At 39.1% G+C, this 26,540-nt stretch overlaps 1 protein-coding gene across 5 annotated transcripts in view; it reads right to left on the reverse strand.

The window, feature by feature from the left end:
• Positions 1 to 19,598: 19,598 nt before the first annotated feature.
• Positions 19,599 to 26,540, reverse strand: part of cntln (centlein) — a 256,558-nt gene continuing 249,616 nt past the window's right edge. For all 5 annotated transcript variants that reach the window (XM_062971885.1, XM_062971887.1, XM_008103175.3 and 2 more), the window contains one exon: positions 19,599 to 20,762. In XM_062971885.1, coding sequence (XP_062827955.1) covers positions 20,661 to 20,762 — 102 coding nt within the window. In that variant the 3' untranslated portion in view covers positions 19,599 to 20,660. The remainder of the gene's footprint in view (positions 20,763 to 26,540) is intronic.

Raw genomic sequence — 26,540 nt, forward strand, 5'->3', positions numbered from 1 at the left:
TTGGGGACCCACAGGTTGAGAACCAGTTTTAGACAGATAAAGCAGGATATAAATCATGGTGGTGGCATACATAATAAGGATCATAGATGTAGGGCAACCACTACATCAGTTCAACTGATGTAGATAATGTTATGCAACTTTCATATATATTCCATGCAATATAGCTCTGCCAGTGAACCAAAAGACAATTACAGTGTTAAACCCAGCATATTCCAGTTTGAGGCATCATAGAAATACACTTTTGTATGCCCACTAAACAGGTATCAATGGGCCTGTGTATAGAATGTTATCCTTCAGAGAGTTTCTCCTGTAGATATGAATGTCCATTATACAGCAAAGCAGGTATTCCTCTGGTTGAAATTTAAATGCAAGAACTAACAGCTTGAAGAGAAGCCTGGAAAACATGTAGCAACCAGTGCAAAGCTTTCAGTGCCAGTGCAATATGATCCTGATACCACTTAGCACTTAGCAATCTGTTGATGTGACAAAAGGCATGGCTAATTGTTGCTGAATCAGAGCCATTCAGCAAAGGTCATAGCTGGCATAAGAAAAATAACTATGCAAACATATTCCTTGCTACTGCTTGCCATTTTGAAAACCAGTGGTAGATTAGGGACACTTCCACAGAAGCTTAGCTTTAAGGAAAAATACATTTATTTCTTAGAACACCATGCATCTTGTTTTTGAAGCTAGAATTTCTACTGACAAACTGTTCACTATTATCCACTATCTTGCAGTGCTCAGATAATATTCATGGCTATTGATATCTCCCTTGCTGTTAGGAAATATAAAGTAATAGAGCCAAATGTAATCAGCATATTGGTGGCATGTCATTCAAATTACTTTTCTCTCTGGATGTAGTTATTGAACAATTCAAGGGGGAAATAGAACCTCATGGGACATCACAGGTCAAAGACTTGTGGTGTTGGACAGTGGTCTCTCAGATTAATATTCTAGCCTTGACCCAATAGGAAGGACTAGAAACACTGGATTATAATAGTGCCTTCATTGTCTAAGCCTACCAAGTAGTCCAATAGGATGTCAAAATCAATGACACCAAAAGCTGTAAATCCCAAAGTAGACAAAACAATCTCCGTTTCATCTTCCAGCCAAAAGCATTTTTGAAAGGGATCCAGATAAACAGACTGTCACATTGCCATCTACCCAATCTCCTTATCCAAGAATGGCAATTAGCTTATATACAGTGAAAATAAAATCTACTGTATCAACGAAAGGTTTCTCTATGGGCACAATGCTTTTCCATTTGGAGGCACTGGAATCAGTTCCACCTTCACAAATGCAAATGACCACATAGGGTAAACAAGTGGTACCTCTCACTGCTCCAGATACCGTAGCTGAATGTTTGAGATGTGAAGACTGAGAAGAACTCATATAACTAGACAAATCATCACCTTTACCTACTACAATAGTGAATTCTAGTAAGCCAAGGTGGGTCCAAGTGAGTTGATCCATAAATGTTAATACAAATTGTTCACAGTGATCTCCGAGTAAGCTGGCTCCATCATTATGGCAAAGAAGTTTATTGTGACATGGAGAACTATCCATAGTCTATTCTGTGTGTCTACAAATGTGGTAGGAGGTGTACTTTGTTGTCACAATGTAAATAGTCACTTAAGCTCCCATATATTTTCGGTATGATTCATCTCAGGTTTTCTCTACTGGAATCCCAGCTACTGCTCCTTCTGTTTCATTTCCTTCAGTTGTCCATGAATCCAGGGAGCTGACCTGGTTCTATCTAGTCATTATCTGCTTCATTGCTTCTAGCTTCCTGATGTACCAAGAGCTAATGGGATTTTATTCAGTAGGAAAGTGCACTCAAAAATGATCATAGCAACTGCTCAATTCATCTCCATAACTTACAACGTAATTAAGTGCCAGACATGCCAAATGGGCACATGGAATCCAGCAGATTCCAAGGAATTCAGATTTCAAGACCATTGAAACCAAGCGACCAAGTGCACCTTTAGCTGCAAAGCTAAGACTCATGCTTAAGATGTTGCAAGGTTATACTAAGGTTATACAGCAAACAAGTCAAATATTGACAAAGAGTGAGACATGGACTTCAAGAAAAGATATTCATATCCTGAAGTTCCAAAATAGCAACGAAACAGAAACTTTGCTGAACCTACACAGGTTAACTGGTTACTACTTCTCTGTCATCAACTGTCTAAGCATCTTGACATTCCTCTTGGAGGATGAGACTGTTCCTACAATGTAGAAGAGGAAGCAAGAGACTTTAGGCAACATTATGAGAGGCAGACACTCATGATTAAAAGTGCAGAAAGATCTTAGGCAAGCAGGAGAAACAACCTTTGCAGCCTGTTTTTTGGCAGCACTTGAATTCATCCTTAGTGACAACACTGTCTCCATTTGTTTCAGCAACAGCTACAACAATAGAACCCGCAATTGCAGCACACAACCAGCTGGTGGGAAGAAACTAGAGCCTATTCCAGAAGATCCTTGGAAAGTGACCTTTAGTGATGCACTGTTTCTCCATTCAATACAGTAGTATTTTGGATTGCGGGGAAGAATAAAAGGAAAATATGGAGTATTAAATAAGTACTACTTGTGTGTACAACATTCAGTCTTCTGCACCCCTATTCAAGCTTTCCTTTCCTTTTGTTCTATCAGCCTACTCCATGATAGAACCAGTATCTTCATCATCGCATTTCTTTCTACAAACTGGCGCAGCTCTGAGATCAACAGGAAGCCCTTCTCATAGTCCCACCATTGTTTCAAGCACAGTTGGTGGGGATGAGAGAGAGGGCCTTCTCAGCGGTGGTTTCCTGGGTCTGGAATACTCTCCCAAAAGAGATTAGATTAGCCACCACCCTTCAGTCTTTCCTTTCCAACCTGAAAACATGGATGTTCAAACAGGCTTTTGACCTCGAGTAGCTAAATGGGTTCATATGAAGTTGACACTTGGTACTTTATGAACGGATGGCTGTTAGTTTTAACTAGTATTGTTTAAAATTGTGTTATTTTGATTTTAAGCTATATGTGTTGACAGGGGTTGTTGTTATAATTTTATGTGACTTGTTTTATATTTTTGTACCATTTTTACCTGTTGTATGTTATATGTGCACCCTAGAGTGCCTTGTAAGCTGCCCTAAGTCCCTTCGGGGAGATGGTGATGGGATATATATATATATATATATATATAGTATTATTACTATTATTATTTAACATAAGAAGTAGACTACAAAAGTCACACCGATTTGCAGCATCAGTCTAAAACATTTTCTTAAAAATGTGTAGTCAAACAATAAATACATAATAGTTGTATTGCTCCCTCAATTTATTTCTATTTAAAGCCTGCCATCTAGTGGAAGTAATGAGAATATGAACTTTCCATTAGTACTGTAGTTAAAAACCAACTACAGTAGAGTCTCACTTATCCAACACTCGCTTATCCAATGTTCTGGATTATCCAACGCATTTTTGTAGTCAATGTTTTCGATACATCATGATATTTTGGTGCTAAATTCGTAAATACAGTAATTACTACATAGCATTACTGTGTATTGAACTACTTTTTCTGTCAAATTTGTGGTATAACATGTTTTGATGCTTAATTTGTAAAATCATAACCTAATTTGATGTTTAATAGGCTTTTCCTTAATGCCTCCTTATTATCCAACATATTTGCTTATCCAACGTTCTGCCGGCCCGTTTATGTTGGATAAGTGAGACTCTACTGTACTGGTCTACTGTGCATAATACATGGTGTAATGCAGAGATTTCCAAACATTTTGTTGGCAATGCACTTTTTAGGCATGCATCATTTTGCAATGCAGTAATTCAGTTTTGCTTGCAAACTGGAAGTAAAACCAACCCCTTGTAAGAGATATAGTCATACATAAATTGTAATAATGAAATGTTGAGGGGCACAACACTTTTCACTTACATTTTCAAAAATTCCTCACCTTTAATTCCTAAACTTCCTTTGTTTGACATGAGTTTCAAAAACAAGTGTTCTGCAATTGGATTAAATGCTGTAAAGAGGAATGAGTTTTTGAACGTTGTATAAATCTTCCATGATTTTGCTAATCTTTGACATCAAGTGAAGGTTCTTTATTAACCCTGGCCTTTTTAAAAGGGTTGCCATAAGTTGGATATGACTTAAAGGCACACAACAACAACAACAACAACAACAACAACAACAAAAACTGCTTTTCTTCTTTTTTTTAGTTTAGTAAGGAACAGGTGTTGTTGGGAAGCCATATAAACCTGCCACTACTAATTCCATTAAAATGAGTTTTCATAATAAAGGTAAAGGTTTCGCCTGACGTTAAGTCCAGTCATGACCGACTCTGGGGGTTGGTACTCATCTCTATTTCTAAGCTGAAGAGTTGGCATTGTCTATAGACACCTCCAAGGTCATGTGGCCAGCATGACTGCATGGAGCATCGTTACCTTCCTGCTGGAGCAGTACCTATTGATCTACTCACATTGGCATGTTTTCGAACTGCTAGGTTGGCAGAAGCTGGAGCAACAGCGGGCGCTCACTCCGCTCCTGGGATTTGAACCTGGGACTTTTCGGTCTGCAAGTCCAGCAGATCAGTGCTTTAACACACTTCGCCAACGGGGCTCCTAATACGGAATTAAAAAATATGATTTGTTGATTATTTCATACAGACTCAGAGGTTTCTCAATATAATCATGCAACACACCTAGATATTGCAGTCAACACACTAATATGTCATGAAGACAGTACGGAGAGCTCTGATGTAGTGATATGAGTGCTAGACTCTAGGTCAAGAAACCAGGGCTCAAATCCCTGCTCAGCTTTGGAAAACCAATGGGCAAGTCACACTCTCTCTGTCTCAGAGGAAGGCAACGGCAAGCTTCCTTTGATCAAATCTTGCTGAAATAACCCAGTGATAGTTTCACTAGAGGGCTATCATAAGTCTGAAAATACTTAAACCACACAACATCAATGGTAATAAAAGGGGGTCTCAATTTACGCCAGAGTTGCATTCCTGAATTCGCTATATAAATTGCAACTGATGTAAGTATTTATTTACAGCATTTATATTCCGCCCTTCTCACCCCGAAGGGGACTCAGGGCGGATCACATTACACATATAGGCAAACATTCAATGCCTTTTAAACATAGAACAAAGACAAGACAAACATAGGCTCCGAGCGGGCCTCGAACTCATGACCTCCTGGTCAGAGTGATTCATTGCAGCTGGTTGCAGCTGGCTTGCTCTCTCGCCTGTGCTACAGCCCAGGCCCATAGGTGAATGGGTATTGTTGGTGAATGGGTATTGTTGGAGACCTAGGGGATGCAATCTGATGGAGCTGAAGTAGTACGAAAGTTACTCAGTTAATCATATAATGCATAAAACGTCAGAGCTTACCTTTTCCAGGCTAGAAAAACTCTTTTGGTAAGATTTGGCTTTATTCCTCCCCCTCACATCCCTCCCTTCTAAACAGGCAAAGGAAACCCCTTCTTTCCAACAAGCACGAACTTGTTTTCTCCTACATGCATTATGGGTGAGACATTTATTTATTTAAATTGTTAATTTGAAATGTTGTAAATTGAAACAATGCAAATTGTGATCAGTCTGTACATTAACTGATGAAAGGAGGCAATTCGTTCATTTTAAAAAGAAAACATTTCATGGGCAAAGTCTGATATGAACCAGTATTATTTTTATTGTTGATCAACGGCTTTGGACAGCAACACTGTTCACATGTTCTTTTATAGCATGCAGTTCTTCCTGTGCTTTACTTGTATAGACACAAACATAATAGATCCATAGCAACATGCCCCAAAAAACCGAGCACAGAAACTGTATTTTTTACCCCTATTGTTGTTGAAAGATGATGCCATGAAAAATGTTCTGTCATGCTATTTGTAGATGTTGCCATTCTGAAAGGCCATACCTTATGCTTCCTGTAATAAGAAAAATGGGCACTTGTTGTGAAGCTGGTCCCAAGCTGTTTGAGATCCATTTTTATGCTAAACACTTTTGTTTAGTGGTTTCCTGTGCTCTTGACACAATCCACTCATTCCTTTCAGTGAAAAACTTACTTTGTATGAATAATGATTTCTCAGCTGAAACAGATGGAGGCATACAGTTTAGATTATAGCTGGTTCTTTTTGTCTAGGCCAATGGGGTATTCTTGCCATGCTTTATGTAAGATTGAGTCAACTGAAAAATGTTTACAGTGCATGCCATTTCAGAATTCAGTCCCATATCATTCAGAGTCTGATCATGGATATAGAATCAGAATTTAAGGTTTTCTTCCCTGGTCTCGGATTTCTTTCTAATCTATAGGCTGTGATTAGTTCAGAAACTGATTCAGAGCTTTTCATTCAGAATTAGGATGGTTAAAACTTTAAGGAGCAACCACTAAGGTATTATTGGACATGTTAGAGTTACGTCTTATTTAAGCCATTGTGATGCATTTTATATGTGGATGCCTTTGAAAACATCATATAATTTGGGTTGCTGTGAGTTTTCCGGGCTGTATAGCCATGTTCCAAAAGCATTCTCTCCTGATGTTTCACCCACATTATGGCAGGCATTCTCAGAGGTTGTGAGATCTGTTGGAAACAAGGCAAGTGGGGTTTATATATCTGTGGAATGTCCTGGGTGGGAGAAAGAACATGAAAGCCTTTGCCAACATATGATTTGTCGCTTATTTCACATAGACTCAGAGATTTCTTGTTACATTCATGAGACACACCTACACACTGCAGCCGACACACTAATGTGTAGTGACACACAGAGTGAAGAGCTCTGGTGCAGTGGTTTGAGTGCTACACTCCATCAGGTCTAAAACAAGGGTTTAAGACGACTGACTGGAACTAGCTGTTTCATCATACTATGCCAGAACTTTTTTTTTCTCAATACAAGCTCCCAGTCAATTTCACAGCTTCAAACTGGGACAACCGAGGGACAAGTTTCTTGGACATTTATTTACATGGACCCTGAAGTCATCCTCTCAGGGTCAATCAATGGGTGTCTATCAAAGAAAGGACCTCTTCACTAGTCTGGTTATGGGACAACCTTCCCAAAAAGGCTGAACGGGTGTTTCCACTGTTATTCTTTGGGCTCCCGGTGGAATTTTTAAAATTGTACCAGTAATTTTAAGAACTCTTAATATTGTTTTAATGACCTTCAAAATAGATTGAATGATTTGATATCCTGTTCTTCTCCCAAAGCAGCTTAAATATCCGTTAGGTGTTCAAGTGTCTAATTATCTGCTTTTTATTTTGTTCTATGATTGTTGGGTTTATTTAGCTCATACTGAATAAATGTAATCTATTTAATATTGGCTTTTAGTGTTTTATTTCTGAGAGTCAGCATGGTATAGTGGGTTGAGTGTTGGACTGGGACACTCAGCCATGGTGACCCATTGGGTGACTTTGGGCAAGTCATACTCTCAAAGCTTCAGAGAAAGGCAAGAGCAAAACCCCTCGGAACAAGGAAGATAATCCTCTAAGCGATGGTAGGGATATGATAAAGGTAAAGGTTTCCCCTGACGTTAAGTCCAGTCATGTCTGACTCTGGGGGTTGGTGCTCATCTCCATTTCTAAGCCGAAGAGCCGGCGTTGTCCGTAGACACCTCCAAGGTCATGTGGCCAGGATGACTGCATGGAGCGCTGTTACCTTCCCGCCGGAGCAGTACCTATTGATCTACTCACATTGGCATGTTTTTGAACTGCTAGGTTGGCAGAAGCTGGAGCTAACAGCGGCCGCTCCTGGGATTTGAACCTGGAACCTTTCTGTCTGCAAGTTCAGCAGCTCGGTGCTTTAACACACTTCGCCACCGGGGCTCCTTAGGGACATGATAGCGTGCCCATAAGTTAGAAATGACTTGAAGACACATAACAAATGTTTCATGATTTTGTAGTTTGCAGCTGCTTAGAGGACTACATTGACTGGGCAGGACACAACTGTTGAGAACAAGCAGATAGAGATTTTAAATGAAGCACCTGGAACAATTTTATGTAATCATGTATTAATATTTAATAATAATATAAGAATCTCACTGTGTTCTATCAGTTCTGGTAAAAAGGAACTTAGAATGAGAGTCTTTCGAGCCAGATTAACCAGCAAATGATTTAATATTTGGGTTTCAGGGTCTTAGGATTTCATATCCTGTAATATTCTTATGGTGTCCTATTGCCTTAGAAACCACCAGCCATCCACTTAACAAACCAAGAAAGAATATGGACAATCAGAATACTACACAGCTATTTAGGACTCAAGCCATAATAGTTTACTGCAACATTTTTTTCTTTGCTCTCTCCATTTTCTCCTATATCTCCCCATTTGTATCATTTCTTCCCTATTCTCCTCACTTTCTGTTATCTAAAGAAGTGTTTTGAAAGTGAAGAGCATTCAAAAATGGCATAATGAACCTTTTATAAATACAGTGGGGCTCTGGTATTCACTGGGGTTGGGTTTCAAAACCTTCATGGATACCAAAATTCATGGATACATCATGCTCATAACATGGTGTAGTAAAACGGTATCCCTTATTAAAAATGGCAAAAATTGTTTGCTTTTTGGATTTTTTAAAAACTTTTTTTCAAGTCATGGATGGCAGGACCTATGGATACATAATCTGTGGATATGAACGGCTGACAGTAGACAAACACAACATTTCAGTACTGGAAGAATGAAAATTGTTTCAAGTTTAATGTCAGATAATCTTTCCTTCCACTAGATGGTGCATCAAGAGCACCTAATGGGGGAATAAAAGAAAGTACTTGAAAAAAGAACCCCATTGTCTATATATAAGCATGTAAAGAATAGGCTTTACCTTTTTTACCCTTAGTTTCATTAGGTCTCTTGGTGCAGGTGAAAGCTGCACAAAATCTGAATTTAAATCTTCACAGAATCCCTCCCCTTCAGATTTTCTGGAGCCCTAGAAAAGTTACTGGTTGATTTAACTTTGGGAAACACAGAACTAGTAGCAAGAAACTATGTATTGGGATCCAGGTGAGGCTGTGACAGTACAGATACAGACAGGGCAGGTTGCATCAACATTAATGAAAAATGACCCATACCCATGCAAACTACATTATAAGCACATCTCATCAGGAGGCGGGTGTCACAAAACGAACCACTTGTTTAGGGTAAAAAGGAGATGGAAATGGAATTGGGGAGCAGAAATCATTCTTCTGACTCCTGTAACAATCTCAATCTCACTGCGTCTTAAATGCAGTACTTTACTACTGCTGTACAGGTTAAGTATCCTTTATCTGAAAGGACTGTGGCTGGAAGCGTTCTGTGTTTCAGATTTTTCAATACTTGCATATACATAATGAGATATCATAGAGGTGGGTCCCAAGTCTAAACACTAAATATATTTACAGTAGAGTCTCACTTATCCAAGCCTCGCTTATCCAAGCTTCTGGATTATCCAAGCCATTTTGTAGTCAATGTTTTCAATATATCATGATATTTTGGTGCTAAATTCGTAAATACAGTAATTACAACATAACATTACTGCGTATTGAACTACTTTTTCTGTCAAACTTGTTGTATAACATGATGTTTTGGTGCTTAATTTGTAAAATCATAACCTAATTTGATGTTTAATAGGCTTTTCCTTAATCCCTCCTTATTATCCAAGATATTCGCTTATCCAAGCTTCTGCCGGCCCGTTTAGCTTGGATAAGTGAGACTCTACTGTATATATTTTATATACAACTAATACATATTTTTCAAAGGTGATTTTAAACACAACATTTTAATAATTTGGTGCATTAATCAAAGCTGTGTGGGCATAGGCAACTACAGTCAGCAAACCCAATTACGACACACACACACACAGTGTTGGGATGACAAAGGCAACAACTTAATTATTGGGTTGTTGTATGTCTTTCGGGCTGTGTGGCCATGTTCCAGAAGCATTCTCTCCTGACGTTTCGCCCACATCTATGGCAGGCATCCTCAGAGGCCTGAGGATGCCTGCCATAGATGTGGGCGAAACGTCAGGAGAGAATGCTTCTGGAACATGGCCACACAGCCCGAAAGACATACAACAACCCTGTGATTCTGGCCATGAAAGCCTTCGACAACACATTGAACATCTCTACGGGGAGAAATTGTTCCAAGACACACGGAGATTGGAAAAACTAAGGACCAGGAAAGCACATCTACTGTGCTCCCTGACCTTCCTTCTACGCTGCAGAGACACAGATACCATCCCACAATTTCTTGCAGCCAAAAGGACCTTCAAAACACCACAGGCTCATCGCATTTACAACCGCCTGGAACGCAACCTCTTGAGAGAGAGAATCCACACCATCCGTAAAGAACTCGCAAACACAGACAAAGAACTGCTGCACCTCCACATCAACATCAGCCAAAAGATGAATACCCAGGACTGGGATAAAATAGACAGCCTTACCTACAAGAAAATGGAGAAAGACATGGTTCTCCACACCAAGAGACAAAAACAAAAATTTGACAAATGCCGTAAGCAACAGCCAAAGCCAGAACTGGATAAATCACGGACCATCATCAACCTGACAGACATTTTTTACTGAGGATGCCTGCCATAGATGTGGGCGAAACGTCAGGAGAGAATGCTTCTGGAACATGGCCACACAGCCCGAAAGACATACAACAACCCTGTGATTCTGGCCATGAAAGCCTTCGACAACACAAACTTAATTATTGCTTACAGAAGAGAAACAAGGTTGGCTGCCCTGCATGGGTCCTGGATCTGGGATCAGTCAGCTGACCGACACCATTTGACCATGCCAGGGAGTGCTGCTGTTACCAACCAGCACAATACCAGGACACCGTTACCGTCGCACCACTTGAAAACGACCAGATGCTCCCCCCTCTCCAATGGAGGTGAGGAGAAGCAAGCCAGATCCAGGGCCCATGACGCATGCCTGCAAGTTGTAACAAAGGAACAAAGCTCAATGAAAATTGTAAAACTGTAAACATTTATGAAGGGTGGGTTAGGACACTGGAAAAGTGCACTGCTTGGCGTGGCCTTGGGCAGCCTCAAGAAGGTTGCCTGATGCACAGTGGGCAGTTGCTCCCAGCCAATCAGGGGGCCAGTGGAGGCCTCTTTCGATTGGCCGGCCACTCGTTCAGCGCAAACTTTCCCTCCATCAAGGAGGCTTCTGGGAAGAAGCTCCCCATCGGCACCATGGTGGGTGGAAGGGTGCTTGGCACCGCAGCGCTTCTGCTTGGTAAGTCAGGTAGAGCATTTTGTGTGCATCACACCATTGGAACAGAAGTGTCAATTTCTCAGCCACCCATCTGGATTATTTTGGAATTATGGATAAGGTATATTTAACGTGTACATGAAACCACATAGGCATCTGGTTAAGAAGAAATCAGGTAAGAATGGCAATGGTCGAATAAAAGAGTTGAGGTGGGAATGGAGCAGTTCTCCAGGTATTGTTGAACTGCAGCTCTCAGCATCCCAGGCCAGAATGCTGAGAGTTGCAAACCAGCAATATCTCTAGGGTTATATTATTCTCTCTATCCTGGAGCAGTTCTTTCATACTGCACTGGGTATTGGGTGTAGCATGAATTTCCAACACAGTTCTTCTTAAGTGAAAACTTGGTGTAACATGAGACATGTCCTTCCTTACCCTTCTCTCACCTTTAGCCTGTACTGGAAAAGGTGAAAGACGCTTCTCATGTTCTGCTGAGAGTTCAACCAGAAAAAAATATATTCTGCAACACTTGGGAAATCCAAGTGTGCTCTCTAATTCCAGGGACACCTTTGGAGGGGAACAGAGGATCTGAAGGGGAAAAATTATTGTATCCATTCATGTTTCATTTATAGACACACAATGGATATAATCCTCTGAATTAATAATCAGATAAATTCTGCACAATCCGACAATTTACAAACATTTTAGTATTGCTAAATGAATGGGTGATTCAGGAACATGACATTAACAGAAGCTATTAATTTGTTTTGTTTAGAACAAATTTGATCTGTTCATAAATGGATTCTCATTACATCCTTCTTTAGCTGGCATCATTTTATTTCACCAAAATGAAATTTACACAAAACTAATGTAGAAAACAAGACACCAGAGAGCAAAAAAGATCTCTGGGTAGTATAATTGTATAATTGGAATTATCAATAAGCCATGATTGTATAAGCAGAGTTTCGACTGTATAGCATTCATTACACTTCATTAGGCCATGACAAGTCTCATTCAAACAAAGCTGAATGTACTGAAGGTTGTAGACCCTTCCTCTTGATGATGGGGAAAAGAAGAGAAAATGATATCAAATATGGACAAAGGATATTCTGTCAAATGAGAGAAAGTGGAACTTTATTATGTCATCTATAAAAATAAAATGTCTGAACATGTCTTATTTAAACCCAATAAAAGATGGGAAGTTACTGTATATACTCGAGTATAAGCCTAGTTTTACAGCCCTTTTTTTAGGACTGAAAAAGCCCCCCTCGGCTTATACTTGGGTGAGGATTCTGGTTGGCTTACATTTGGGTCAGCTTATACTCGAGAATATATGGTACATTTATTATTTTACTCTATTATTATTGGTATTATTACATTTATTATTTTACTCTATTATTACATTTATTATTGTACTCTATTATTGTTGATACTATTACATTTATTTTACTCTATTTTTATTATTATTAATACATTTATTATTTTACTCTGATCTTATTATTATATTTATTATTTTACCTCTATTTATTACTACATGTATTATTTTCCTGTATTTATTATTATTATTATTATTATTATTATTACATGTATTATTTTACTCTATTATTATTAAAAGGATCCATAAGCACATTTACATTGAAGAAGATGAGAATAATGATTTAATCAGAGTTGGACAATCTTAAATTAGAGCTTTATGTAAATATTCAAAAATATTTAATCTACTGATGCCTCAATTAATGTAATTTTATCGGTATCTATTTTTATTTCTGAAATTTACCACCCTCGGCTTATACTGGAGTCAATGTTTTCCCAGTTTTTTGTGGTAAAATTAGGTGCCTTGGCTTATATTCGGGTCGGCTTATACTTGAGTATATACGGTAATTATGAAGCTGAAAAACAAACATTAACTCATTACCCAGAGCCTAGATCTTTTTCAATAGTTCTTAAGTTAAGTCTCCTATTTTAGGCTAAAAATTGGCATTTCGTGATGATTTTCCACTGAGATGCTACTAATTCATTTGAGCTATGTTAGGTATGTTTTACTGTGCCTTTTCTATTATCTCATATAAATACCTGGTAAGAAAGAGCTTAGGAATGTAAGCTCCCTCTGTCATATTCAAAGCAATGTGGACTAACAAATCATAAATACAGTAGAGTCTCACTAATCCAAGCCTCGCTTATCCAAGCCTCTGGATAATCCAAGCCATTTTTGTAGTCAATATTTTCAATATATCGTGATATTTTGGTGCTAAATTCGTAAATACAGTAATTACAACATAACATTACTGCGTATTGAATTACTTTTTCTGTCCAGTTTGTTGTATAACATGATGTTTTGGTGCTTAATTCATAAAATGTTAACTTAATTTGATATTTAATAGGCTTTTCCTTAGTCCCTCCTTATTATCCAAGATATTCGCTTATCCAAGCTTCTGCCGGCCCGTTTAGCTTGGATAAGTGAGACTCTACTGTATAACTAAAATCTTAGTGGAGCCCCCGATGGCACAATGGGTTAAACCCTTGTGCTGGCAGGACTGCTAACTTGAAGGTTGGGTTGCTGATTTGAAGGTTGCCGATTCAAATTTGGGGACAGCATGGATGAGCTCCCTCTGTCAGCTCCAGCTCCCCATGCGGGGACATGAGAGAAGCCTCCCACAAGGATGGTAAAACATCAAAACATCTGGGCATCTCCTGGATAACATCCTTGCAGACAGCCAGTTCTCTCACACCAGAAGCTACTTGCAGTTTCTCAAGTTGCTCCTGACACACACACACAAAACCTAAAATCTTTAGCATGAGCAGTAAATGTAAGTGATGCCCTTTAGATTGTTGAACTACATATAACATCATTCTTGAAATCTGCCACATCTGGAAGGCATCAGTTTGGAGAAAGTAGTCCTAGTTATACAAATCTGTTAGAACATCCTTTTAAAGCTTGAACTATACTTTCAGCAAAATAAGAATAAGAATTTTATTTCTTATCCACTTCTCCTGGCTCAAGGAGGGTCACAGCACAGTCAAAACATATAAACATTGCAAACATTCTATAAATATACAAATTAAAATGTAGTTGTATAAAATATACGTAATAAAATATATATTAAATACACAGGACAGAGATTAAAACACATGATACGAGTTTAAAATTCATGCTTAAAACTGGTACTTTTTGGACTGCTGGTTTTAACACCTCAGAAAAAGGATAGGAGTAATACCCTAAAGGCACTAGATCCCATCTGATCTTGGAAGCTAAGTAGGGTCAGTCCTGGTTAATACTTGCATGGGAGACTATCAATGGATACTAGGTAATGAAGACTGTATTTCAGAGGAATGAACTTCACAGGGTTGCAATAAGTTGACAGGCAACTTGAAGGCACATATGCACACAACACATTCTCCCTGGTGTATTATATGTGGGTGTATTCAAATATGGAATACTCAGCCTTCAGTATGAAACAAAAGATTATTTCGCTAAACATATAGCTGAGCTCTAAGACCCAAAGAGAAGATTTGCAGTTCTACTTTACTTGAAGTATAATAAGATCTTTTGTGGAACACCATTGATTCTTTCTGCATTTATGAGGAGATCTCAGTAAGTTGTCCTTTTCTTAAGCCTTTCTTGAAGTATGCCTGGTGGGAAGGAAATCTTTTTTGGCTTAAATTTATTATAATTCAAAAACAGTGTGTTCCCATACTGGTAAAAGGAGTCTAGAATCAATCGGAAAACAGGATCAATCAGGCAAAATTTAAAAGCAAAGAGGAACAAGGAAAGAAAGTAAATCTCCCCCAAGGACTGGTGTCCATTTTGGGTAAGGCTATCATTCAAGTACAGAAATAATCAGAAATGACGCACACAGTAACCACAACATGCTGCCTGCCTACAAATTATTTCAGCAAATAGGCAGAAATATTGGAACACAAATGAAAAACACACACAAAAGGATTTTTATATAAATAAAGAAGGATGAAAGGAAGAGAATTGGAGTACAGTGTTCTCTCGCCACTTCGCGGGTCACTTTTTGCTCCCTCGCTGTTTCGCAGGGGTTTTTTATGGTCCAAGGCACTCTCAGAATGCCCTGGACCTTAATGCTATCCAATCAAAAGTGGTATCTATCAAACTAACCAATTAAACAACACAAAGCAACTCACGGAGGACTAGGCCGTGGAGGTGCCTGCCTTTCGCACATGCGCTCTCGCCCCGCCCCCTCTTCTGGGAAGACTTCACTGGCTCCCTGGGAATCCTGGGAGTTGCAGGTTTACAGCCTTCTTTGCCAAATTGCTGCCCACCTGTATTTTGAGTCATGGGAGGAAGGCGGCGGAGTGGATATTTGTATAATCCCCATTAGGCTTGCTCAAATAATTCGATTTCCCCGTTACCTGTTATTAATTCATTATTTTTGTTTGTTTTGAAGCAATATACGACCTTGATTGTCCACACGTCTGGATATTGCGGTTTCGAATCGCGAGAGGCCGTTTTTCGTTATGTCGTCGTTTTTTTCGTTAGGAAAAAACAGCTTTTGCAAATCACCCAAACTCCCACCATTCAGGCCCTTTCCTTTTGCCCCTCAGCAAAAGGGGCGGCACGGGCTCAGCCAATGGGAGGGGGTGAGGGGGAAGGAGGCCGAGGAGGAGGAGGAAGACGGAGGGGGGAAATGGCCGCCGCCGCCTCGCCTCAGCTCAGGCCTGGTGTCTCTCTGTGAGGCGGGAAGGCGGTGGATGGAGCCGGGAATGGAGAGACCGAGAGAGACAGAGAGGGGCCCGGCGGTGAGGTTTTGACGTCTGTGCGAAGCTAGGCAAGTGGGGTTTATATATCTGTGGAAGGTCCAGGGTGGGAGAAAGAACTCTTGTCTGTGGGAGGCAAGTGTGAATGTTGCAATTGGTCACCTTGATTAGCATTGAATAGCCTTGCAGCTTCAAAGCCTGGCTGCTTCCTACCTGGGGGAATCCTTTGTTGGGAGGTATTAGCTGGCCCTGATTGTTTCCTGTCTGGAATTCCCATTTTCTGGGTGTTGTTCTTTTACTGTCCTGATTTTAGCTTTTCTGTAGCTAAAAATGCATATAAAATTGATTCTATAGGGAGGATAAATGATTGGATTTCAACTCCTGCAGCTTGGCTTTCTCTGCCAATAATGGTACCCATCTTGGATATTGTAAGGTATTATTATTATTATTATTATTATTATTATTATTATTATTATTATTATTATTAGACCTTGCTCCCAGGAAGGTGCCTTCGCTGTGGCTCCCAACTTATCTATCTATCTACCTTTCCACATATTCTCCACATTGTGTGTATGTGTATGTATATTATATATACATGAGCCCCGATGGCGAAGTGTGTTAAAGCACTGAGCTGCTGAACTTGCAGACCGAAAGGTCCCAGGTTCAAATCCCGGGAGCAGAGTGAGTGCCCGCTGTTAGCTCCAGCTTCTGCCAACCTAGCAGCTTGAAAACATGCCAATGTGAGTAGATCAATAGGTACCGCTCTGGCGGGAAGGTAATGGCACTCCATGTAGTCATGCCGGCCACATGACCTTGGAGGTGTCTATGGACAACACTGGCTCTTGGGCTTAGAAATGGAGATGAGCACCAACCCCCAGAGTCAGACATGACTGAACTTAACGTCAAGGGATACCTTTACCTTTACCTATACACACACACACACAAACACACACACACATATGCAGGGACTATATATATATACACAGTATATATCACACACACACCAATTTAACAACGTTTCAGCCACAAAAACAAAGTTTCTGAAGTAGAACAATGACTTTCACAGTAAAGACAACCCAATTTAACAGGAAATAAGACTTTCAAACCAGGAACAGATTTCTGCAATTATTAAAAAATGGTTTATTATAAAAGCTATGAAAATTCGCCAAAAATCAGAGGATAAGGGAAACGTTCCAAATTTTGGTGAGCTATCAGTGTTAAATGTGTTCTACCACTGTACCAAGTTTGAAGAAGATCACTAAAAAAATGAGGGTGGGAGAGTCCTGTAAAGTCCTCTCCCTCTGTGCTGTTTTTGGGAATTGCGCATGCGCGTCCGCCATTAACGAATTAATTTAGATAATAACGAATTTTCGTTAATTTCAAAAAAATTTGGGGACAAAATTCGGAAATACCTTCAAAAACGAAACGCTGCCCCCCTCTACTTTTGCAACGAGTTTAGAATCAAATTTTTCGTGGATCGATCAAGCCTAATCCTCATCATATATTCCTATTTTAGTGGAATTTGAGATTGGGTACATGACCTTGGAGGCATCTACCGACAACGCCGGTTCTTCAGCTTAGAAATGTGGATGAGCACCAATTCCCCGGAGTCGGACACGACTAGACTTAATGTCAGGGGAAAACCTTTACCTTTATCCTTTTACTACTATGAAAGAATGACATTTTTATAACCTTGTTATGTGACAGTATGTATGTCAGTTGGTTGTGATGCAGGCCTAACACATCATCATTTAGTTGATTTCTGGTGGTTACTGAAAATTATCTGGGTACATTCCAGCAAAAAGTATAGATCAGTTAACTTTCCCCAAAAAAACTTAAGATCCAGAAATTCAGACAGGCAACTCTACTGTCATTTTATATCTACTGAATTTTATCAATAATCTGAATCCATTTGTGTTTACAAGCAATAAAACCACTCTGTAACCCTAAAGCAGGGGCACTGAACATGTCAAGGGTTATGCTGCTTTAGATCTTATGGGCATTATAGTGCAACAACTTGCTTTCTTGCTGTCTTAGTCTTTAGGGCTGCTCTTGTGGTGATTTGGGACACTGAAAATTGCATTGGATAGACAGTATCAGTTCTACATTCTGCCTTCAGGGAAAAGATATCACCAAGAAAAATGTTTCTTATTATCTTGATCTTTAGAGTTGTTCTTGGGGTTATTTGGGACACCGATTCAGAAAATTGCACTGGAGAGACAGCATCAGTTCTAATTTCTTAAATATGGTTATCACGGTTTTCTATAGCAAGAGCAGACGGGGACTGGTACAATGATAAAGCTGGAAGAGACCACATCGGCCAACTAGTTCAAATCCCCCTGCCATGCAAGAAAAGCACAATCAAAGTACTCCTGACGAATGGTCATTCAGCCTCTGTTTAGAAGCCTCCAAGAAAGGAACTTCCACCATACTTGGAGGCAGTGAGTTCCACCGTTGAACAGCTCTTACAGTCAGGAAGTTCTTCCTCATGTTCAGGTGGAATTTTCTTTCCTGTAATTTGAACCCACTGCTCGGAATTCTAGCCTGTTTCCTCCTCCTTATGACATCCTTTCAAATATTTATACATGGCTATCAGGTCTTCTCTTCATCTTCTCTACTGCAGGCTATGTACATGGCGTATGTTCTGTATCTCAAAAACTAGAGCTTCTAGGGGAGAACTGGTGCTATTTTTGGAATCAGCAGATCAAATATCCCAGAAACAGGGCGAACATTTGAAGCATCAAATGTGTGTTGACCAATGTATTCAATAGCTCACTTCAATAGCTCATTCAATAACTCATGTCAGCAAGTAGATGTATATAAATCTTATTCCATTCTTGAGCCAGTTAACAATTAACTGTAGCCTGTAATGTTACAATTGCAAGAGGAGAGAGGAAGAAATCACATGCTTGGTTAACATTCTTTTGAATAGAGTTCAGGTTTTTTTATTTTTGCCCAATTTACTTTTTATACACATTTTAGGAGTTGTGATGGGAAAGTTCACTACATCCCAAGCCTGTGTCCCCTACCAAGCTGATTTAGACCCGAAAGAGACCCCACTTTTAAACAGGAAGTAAATTGGAGCTTACATGTTACTCTCTGTTTGAAAAAAAAAGACCTTAAGCTTAAAGCATCCACAAGGGTGTAAAAACATGATGAAATTGCTTTCATGGCCTTTAGGAATCTTATATAATTTTGGGGGGTTTTTTTGGTGAAAGAATTAAAAATAGCCTTTAATTGTTCCTGGGGGAATGCTTCTCTTCTTGGCAGGCCAATGCACCTTAGCCCAGTCTGGTTGCTCACCCCTGCTTTTAAAAGAGAAACACACAAAAAGTAAGTTGAGGTCTTTAGTTGATCTCTGGATTATTTCTAATGGTATCCAACCCTATTGGTTTAAGAGTATATACAACAGAAAGAAATAGGAATGATTAGACATTTTTCTCTAACTTACACTGCTGAAAAATAATGCTTGGAGGAAAAACAGTATTTTTTCTGGAGCAGGGCTTGAACACTTGGTTGTCATGCTGATCATAAATTCCTTGGATGAAAAAGTGCCAGTAGGCAACTTGCTCCTCAATTCGAAACATATAAATTGTCCCCGAGTCACTCTTTTGGACATATTTTCAGTTAAAATATTTGTTAAAGAATATATGTATTATCGTTTCACACAGAAGATTGAATGAATTTCCAATTAAAAATATTAAACTCCAAATTATTTATTTAGACAAAACAATTCTTAAATAAAATTAAATAAATTCCACACTTAATACATTTTCACAGTAAAGAGAGAAACATACCTGCTGAATAGATCCAGAATTTTATTCACTAATCATTGTTTATTTTCACACTTTTAAAAATGATCTTATACCTAGCAAATAAAATTAACTTTCATCTTAGCAAAGTTTTTTTTCAAAGCACACCAAACTTTGAAGGAATTAAAATTACATTTCCATACATGTTTTGTAAGTTTAATAAAAAAGAGTTTTGTCCAGTTTTAATTGGTTGTATCCAATAGTGCTACTTGGTGAATAGAGGCTCTGTAAAGCTACCAGAATTGCATATTTTTATGACTGCCTAATAAGAAAATGCATAGGCCATCTTGGTGCAAATGATTGACTATTTTCTGTTGAATTGAAAATCTATTAATGTTAAACTATTACTTAGGCATTTTGAATTTGTAGGAAAGGGGCGGGAAGCCAACTGGAGCGTGTTGCTGTATCTCTTCTCAGGGATGGAGTAGGATCACATAGTTCTACTACCCTGAAAAGACTTGCAACAAATGCCAAAATCCCAATACTTTTGCTACAATTTTGATGGAGATGGTAAAACCTGCAGTGGTTGAGTCTGGGCAGAATTGCAAAATTGATGGGAGAAGGAGCAAAGAAAATTGCTTACTTTGATATAGAATAAGGCTAACGTTTACTGTCCATAACATACGAATAAATGGAGTGGGAGGGAAGGAGTTCTACAGCCATTTGTTCACTTAGAAGTAAGTCCTACTGTCAATACTATTTTCTTTTTGAGGATTGTTTCATACTTTAAGATAAGAAGTGAACTTGCATATGTGCATGATGATGTATATTTACTTTGAAAGTGTTGCATTTCCATTTCCTCTAAGGAAAATACTATGTAAATGCAACAAATGCACCTGCTACCATAAACTGGAGGTCAATAGTCACTGCAAGCCAACATCAGGAATGGAGGCAAGGTACGAAAAAGCATAGCGGTCCTTCCTTTCTTTCAGAAGTCAGTTTGCCAGCACCTAGGTCATTTGTTTCGCCAGAGAGTTGTATTCTTCTGCCAGCTTCTTCTCCTCATTTAGTTTCTCCACCACTGCATCCATTAAATATGAAGCAAAAGGAAACTAAAAGAGAAAGAGAGTAAGAAAAATCATCAGTGAGGACTATATTTTTCTACCGCTAAAAACATTTACTAAGTATCTCGCCGACATTAGATTTCACTTAGTTCTGACACTGGCACACTTGCCCCTGCCTGCTCTCTCCTAAAACAGATCCTCCTGATTAGTGTGTGTAACTGTTCCTTATCATAAAAATGATAAAAGAGCAGAATAAAATGAAAAAAGATAAACGCCTTATTGAACAATTCATGGTTTACTGACCATGTTAATGATGTAATCTGCAATACCAGCAGCTCTGTCATTTATCTTCAATCAGCTGATCAATATGAGGTTACAGTCATCTCTGGGGCACTTATAAGTGGACGTAGCACTGCATGCTGACTGCTCTCCGGAGAGGGAGAGATGGAGCTATCAATACAGCTCCTAAGGCTGAGGGCAAATGCTTTCAGAGCCATCCAGTGAAACTTGGGTGACAAAATGCAGAAAAATATCTCCATAGATCACGATGCGATAGAGAAGCTGAAGTCTAATGCAACAACGCAGGGTGAGGAGGAGATGGTCTATGCTTACTTCCTCTCACTCATGTTAGAGAGCCAGTTTATTCCCTGGAGGGTTGGGCTCATCCTGGGACTAAGCCCCCATTGCATGACAACTCACCAGTGTTTGTTCCGTAAGAGTAGCAAAGCAACCCTCATTAGAAAGGTTGAGATAAGTTGCCAACCTGTAATCTTATGATAATTTTGAAGTTTCTTCATCAGCAGGCCACAAAATAAATGTGGTGAGATCCAAACAGCAATTTTTTTTTTTACAGAAACTGTCATTTCTTACACTGGATACCCCATTGTGAGCTGGGAATAAAATGCTGAAATGGTTGTCTAAGCATGATTACTGTTCAGACAGATGGAACAAAATGTTAACAGACTAGGAGATTAAGCAATAATGGTGTTGACAACAATAATGGTGTAGACTGGGAGATACAAAATCTGTAGTACTGTTTTGGAATCCATTGCAGAAAATCTGTACAAGGAGGGACTTAGCATATACATCTTAGCCTATGACGTTTTTAGCTCACAATACAAAAAAAAAAGCACACTGCCTCCTGCCAACATGTTGCCTGATGACAATGGTCTCAAGGTTCCTCCCTCCACTCTTCCTCACTGTCCTTCATCCACCTCAGTTGTACTTCTGCTTAGCTCCTATCCATGGGAGGTGGTGGCTATCTATTTTGAATTTCTGCCAAATGCATTGCATGACTTCATGACCACACATTGCAATTTTTCAGTCTTCTCTGCACAAGCAAATATATTTTATTATGTGTACACACACACACACACACACACACACACATAACTGGGGTATATATACCATGGTGGAGGAGCGGGTTAAGCTGCTGAGCTTGCTGACCAAAAGGTTGGCAGTTCAAATCCAGGGTGCAGGGTGAGCTCCCACTGTTAGCCCCAGCTTCTGCCAACCTAGCAGTTTGAAAACATGTAAATGTGAGTAGATCAATAGGTACTGCTCTGGCGGGAAGGTAATGGTGCTCCATGCAGTCATGCTGGCCACATGACCTAGGAGGTGTTTACGGACAACACAGGCTCTTTGGCTTAAAAATGGGGATGAGCACCACACCGCAGAGTCAGACACAACTAGACTTAATGTTAGGGAAAACCTTTACCTTTACTTTTATATGGATATATATATATATATATATATATATATATATATATATATATATATATATCTCCATGTAAAAGTTATGAAGATCTATGTGGGTCTGTGCATTTGATTCATTTTTTAAAAAAAATCAGCAGAAGTGCTAGTAAACACTAGATCACTTTTTGTTTACTGTGCTGTATTTTCGATACCAATTTATGCTATAATCTGAAGTATGGAGTTTGTACATTAGGACAAAGATTTACGTTGCAACAAGCATATTGTTCCAGCTGAAAAAAATGTATGTGACTCTGTACATGTGTTTTCCTACATTCAGTTTTTTCTCGTCCATGTAGGAAAAACGTTCATTATGAAGCAGCCTTTAGTATTTCTATTCTCCAAAGTCCCTGAAACTTGTCTTTCACCACACAGACCACATTTACTTTTGATACATCTGTATTTTTTCCTAATAATGTTCTGCCTTAGATGGATGTATTACTTCACCACTACCTGGAGGCTCAGATCATTCTATATTTTACTTGCTGTTCACTACTTTCTAAGGCTGCTTTATCACTGTAAAATGATTTTTAAGGAGGTGATTCTATCTTAATCATTCAAGGCAATCAAGGATAAGGGAAGCTTGAATTGTTGCAGATCTCTTGCACATTCATCAGTTTCCAAGCCAAGTCCTTATCTAGTTCTCTTTAAAGATATACATCCTGCACTGAATCTTTGCAGTCTTCATCTTCAATAGAAGCTTGTCATGTTTTTATTAATGGTTCAGTAAATATACTGTGATTTCTTCTATGGGTTAATAATTCCTAAATAAAAAGAACTCACCTTGTAGCGGGCAGTCAAATTTTGGCTGCTGCCCAAATGATCTCTCTATTGAACATGTAGATATGTAGTGCAGAACATAAACTAAATGTAAGAGACATCATTCAATAGGATTTACAGGTGTTACAGTCAGCACAGCCAACAGTGAAAAATGCAGTGCAACCAAATCTACAGGGCCACGTGATTCCCATCCCAAGGTAGAGACTGGCAATAAGAAAGTATTACAGTTAGTAAATATAGATGGTATAGTATGGTATTGCAGTAATGATAATAATAAGAGAACTTTCAAATACAAACAAAATACCAATATTGACTATAGTCAAAATTAAAACTTTTATAGGAGGGTAATACCTAATGCTGTATAAAATGGTTTAAAAGCACTTATTCATTTTTTGTGTGTCAGGAGCGACTTGAGAAACTGCAAGTCGCTTCTGGTGTGAGAGAATTGGCCGTCTGCAAAGACGTTGCCCAGGGAACGCTCGGATGTTTGATGTTTTACCATCCTGTGGGAGGCTTCTCTCATGGTCCCCACACGGGGAGCTAGAGCTGATGGACGAGCACTCACCCTGCTCCCTGGGTTTGAACCACCAACCTTTCAGTCAGCAGTCTTGCCAGCACAAGGGGCTCCACTTATTCAAATGAACTCAGCACAAAGAAGATGGAAAAATAAGATCTCTCTCATGCTTGCCCTTTGTACCACCTACTTTCTTCTGCAAATTGCTCTCCAGAAGATTACTGAAAGGTGTACTTAATCTGAGAAAAGTTTAGCTAGCTTCTGCACAATTTTCCATTTGAAGGAAATGTTTAATCAGCAATCATAATCTATTTCTATGCTGCCTTTCTCCCTTGGGGACTCAAGATGGCTAACAAATATAACACACCAAATAAAAATTTAAAATATGGAGTCAGCCTTCCATAGCCACAGATTGGGCATTCACAAATTCTGCTATTCACAGATTGAAAATAGTGCCCCATGGATTGAAAATAATGATTTTAATATTAGGATATTATTTTTCTATATCATTGTATACAATGGGACTTGAGCAACTACAGATGTTGGTATCCATAGGGGCCCTGGAACTAATCCCCAACAGATATTTCGTTCTTACACTATTCCATACCTCTCTTCAAGTTCACATTTGTTGAAAAGGTATAAAAATCATTGTTGGTAAATGTTTATTCAGCTAATTTTGTATAATGCAAAATACAACCACTTTCCATAACCACAACACTGCAGCCCAGTTCCAAGAAATAGGAAACAGTTTTACCCAAGTTCGTAACAGTTTTGGAGTTAATGGTGCTTGCATTATGTAATGGATAATACTGTTTCTTCATGATTCACTCATCATACAGTTTTCAGTTTCTTTTAATGTAGGGATGCTGGAAGCCTTAATGTCTAGGGATTTTGAGAGAGCAAGTCCTCTTGAGAGCAGAGGCAAACATCAGAAAAGCAACTATTAATGTTCTACTAAGCAAATATCTTCAGGGACAGTAAACTCCACTAGGAGACTATTAAATCTCTTCTGACAGCTAGAGAGAGGGTCTGAATGGAAATCAACCCAAGGGGCAACAATGGGCTCTGCCAAGAGCACTGTGAATAATCTCTGTCCAGCCATGCTACAAAATTAATTAAAGGTGGACCTAAGAAACCAATTCAAAAATGAGAGCAACAGCCCTCTTGCTGCGTCTACAATATCTGAATGGACAATCTACAGTTATGGTATAACTAAGGGCCTGCTTTTAAGACCATTGAGTGCTATCTAAATCTATTCTTTTTCTCTTTTATATAAACTTGTGTTTTTTTTCTCTAACATTAACAGTTATGGTGACCAAAATTCCAGCTTTATATTAAATTTACATGCACAATTTCTCATAGGCATAACTAAAGTTGTGAGAAATTCCGGACCTCATTTTGAATTTTGGAAAATTTCAGAAATTTGGAGATACGAACTGCTGAAATATTTGGAAAATTCAGAAAAGTTGTTGATTCTGACCTTTTTTCCCCAATGTAATATATTACTTTGTCACCCCGGAGTGGGAGGAGACGGGGAGAAGAGTGGGGCTGATTAACACGATTAACAAGGGCAGCTGCACGCTGTTTTTTTCCTTGTCGGCCAATGAGAAGAAGAAAGCTGATCATGCAGCTTTCTGCAAAGCTGGTCTAGATATAGCTATGCACAGCTTCTCCATTTTCTGTGATGGTAGCATCGCATTTGAAGAGAGAATGAATGTGTCCTTAGTTCTGTTCAGTTTCTGCCTGTTTCTGTTTCTTAAAATTTATAGGAGCACTAGGCTAGCTACTAGCTGGTTTAGCTTTTTGACAATTCTGTTTCTTTCTATTCATCTGCATCTATCGTCCTCTGTTGAAATTATCCAACTTTTATTTTCCAAATTCCACTAGTGAGGTGTGGGTGGGTGTGAATTCGGGAGGGGGGTAATTTTAAGGGGCATTTTAAGTGTTTTTATTTTATTTTATGTGCTAAAAGCATTACTATGCTTTTATTTAACTTTTTGCTTTTTAAACTTCACTAAGTGTGGGATAGGGATTGTTACTTAGTCATCTTGAGTCCCCACGGGGAGAAAAGTGGGATATTATTATTAGTAGTAAGAGTAGTAGTAGCTAGTCAATCCCTCCCCAATCCTTACCTACCTACCTACCATGTTCTGTCGCTTTGGAGAAATTCAAAGGGATGCCTCTTTTTTTTTTTTTTTTTTTTAAAAAGACATTTTATTTTTAAAAACTTTTTAAAATTCCTAAAAATCAGTGGATTATGCAACGTTCTGAAACTTGGCAGGCTTACAGTTCTAAATATGGCCAAAAATATGGCATGTTTCATCCTGATAGCCATAAAGTGGTGAAGTGTCCGAGTCTGGCCACCACTGCAATGTCCTTGCAACCCCTAACCCGCCCCCCTGTCCTAGCCCTCTTCCTGCACAAGGCAGAAGAATCTCTATGATGGTGACAACAGAGAACCATGGCTCCTTGTCCCACAGTTGCTTCACTTCAGCCTGCCCAAGCAAAACACAGAAACAAAGACAGGAAAGCATTGAGCACTCTAGCCAGACTTTGCTTCTATGGTTTGCCTGTCTGCTTCTCCTCCTGCTCCCCAGGAAAGAGAAAAACAAAAGCTGCCTGGGCTGGTCCACATTCTCTTTCTCTTTGTTTTTCAGTTTCTGTGGAAGCAGATGACCAAGAGGAGAAACAGGAGGGTAAAACCCAATACTGGTTGGGGTGCATGAGGCTCTCCTGCACTTCATTTCTGTGTTTTGCCTGGGCACGGTGGGGACGGTTAA

This window comes from Anolis carolinensis, chromosome 2, assembly GCF_035594765.1.
Source record: "Anolis carolinensis isolate JA03-04 chromosome 2, rAnoCar3.1.pri, whole genome shotgun sequence".
In the NCBI taxonomy this organism is placed as follows: domain Eukaryota; kingdom Metazoa; phylum Chordata; class Lepidosauria; order Squamata; family Dactyloidae; genus Anolis; species Anolis carolinensis.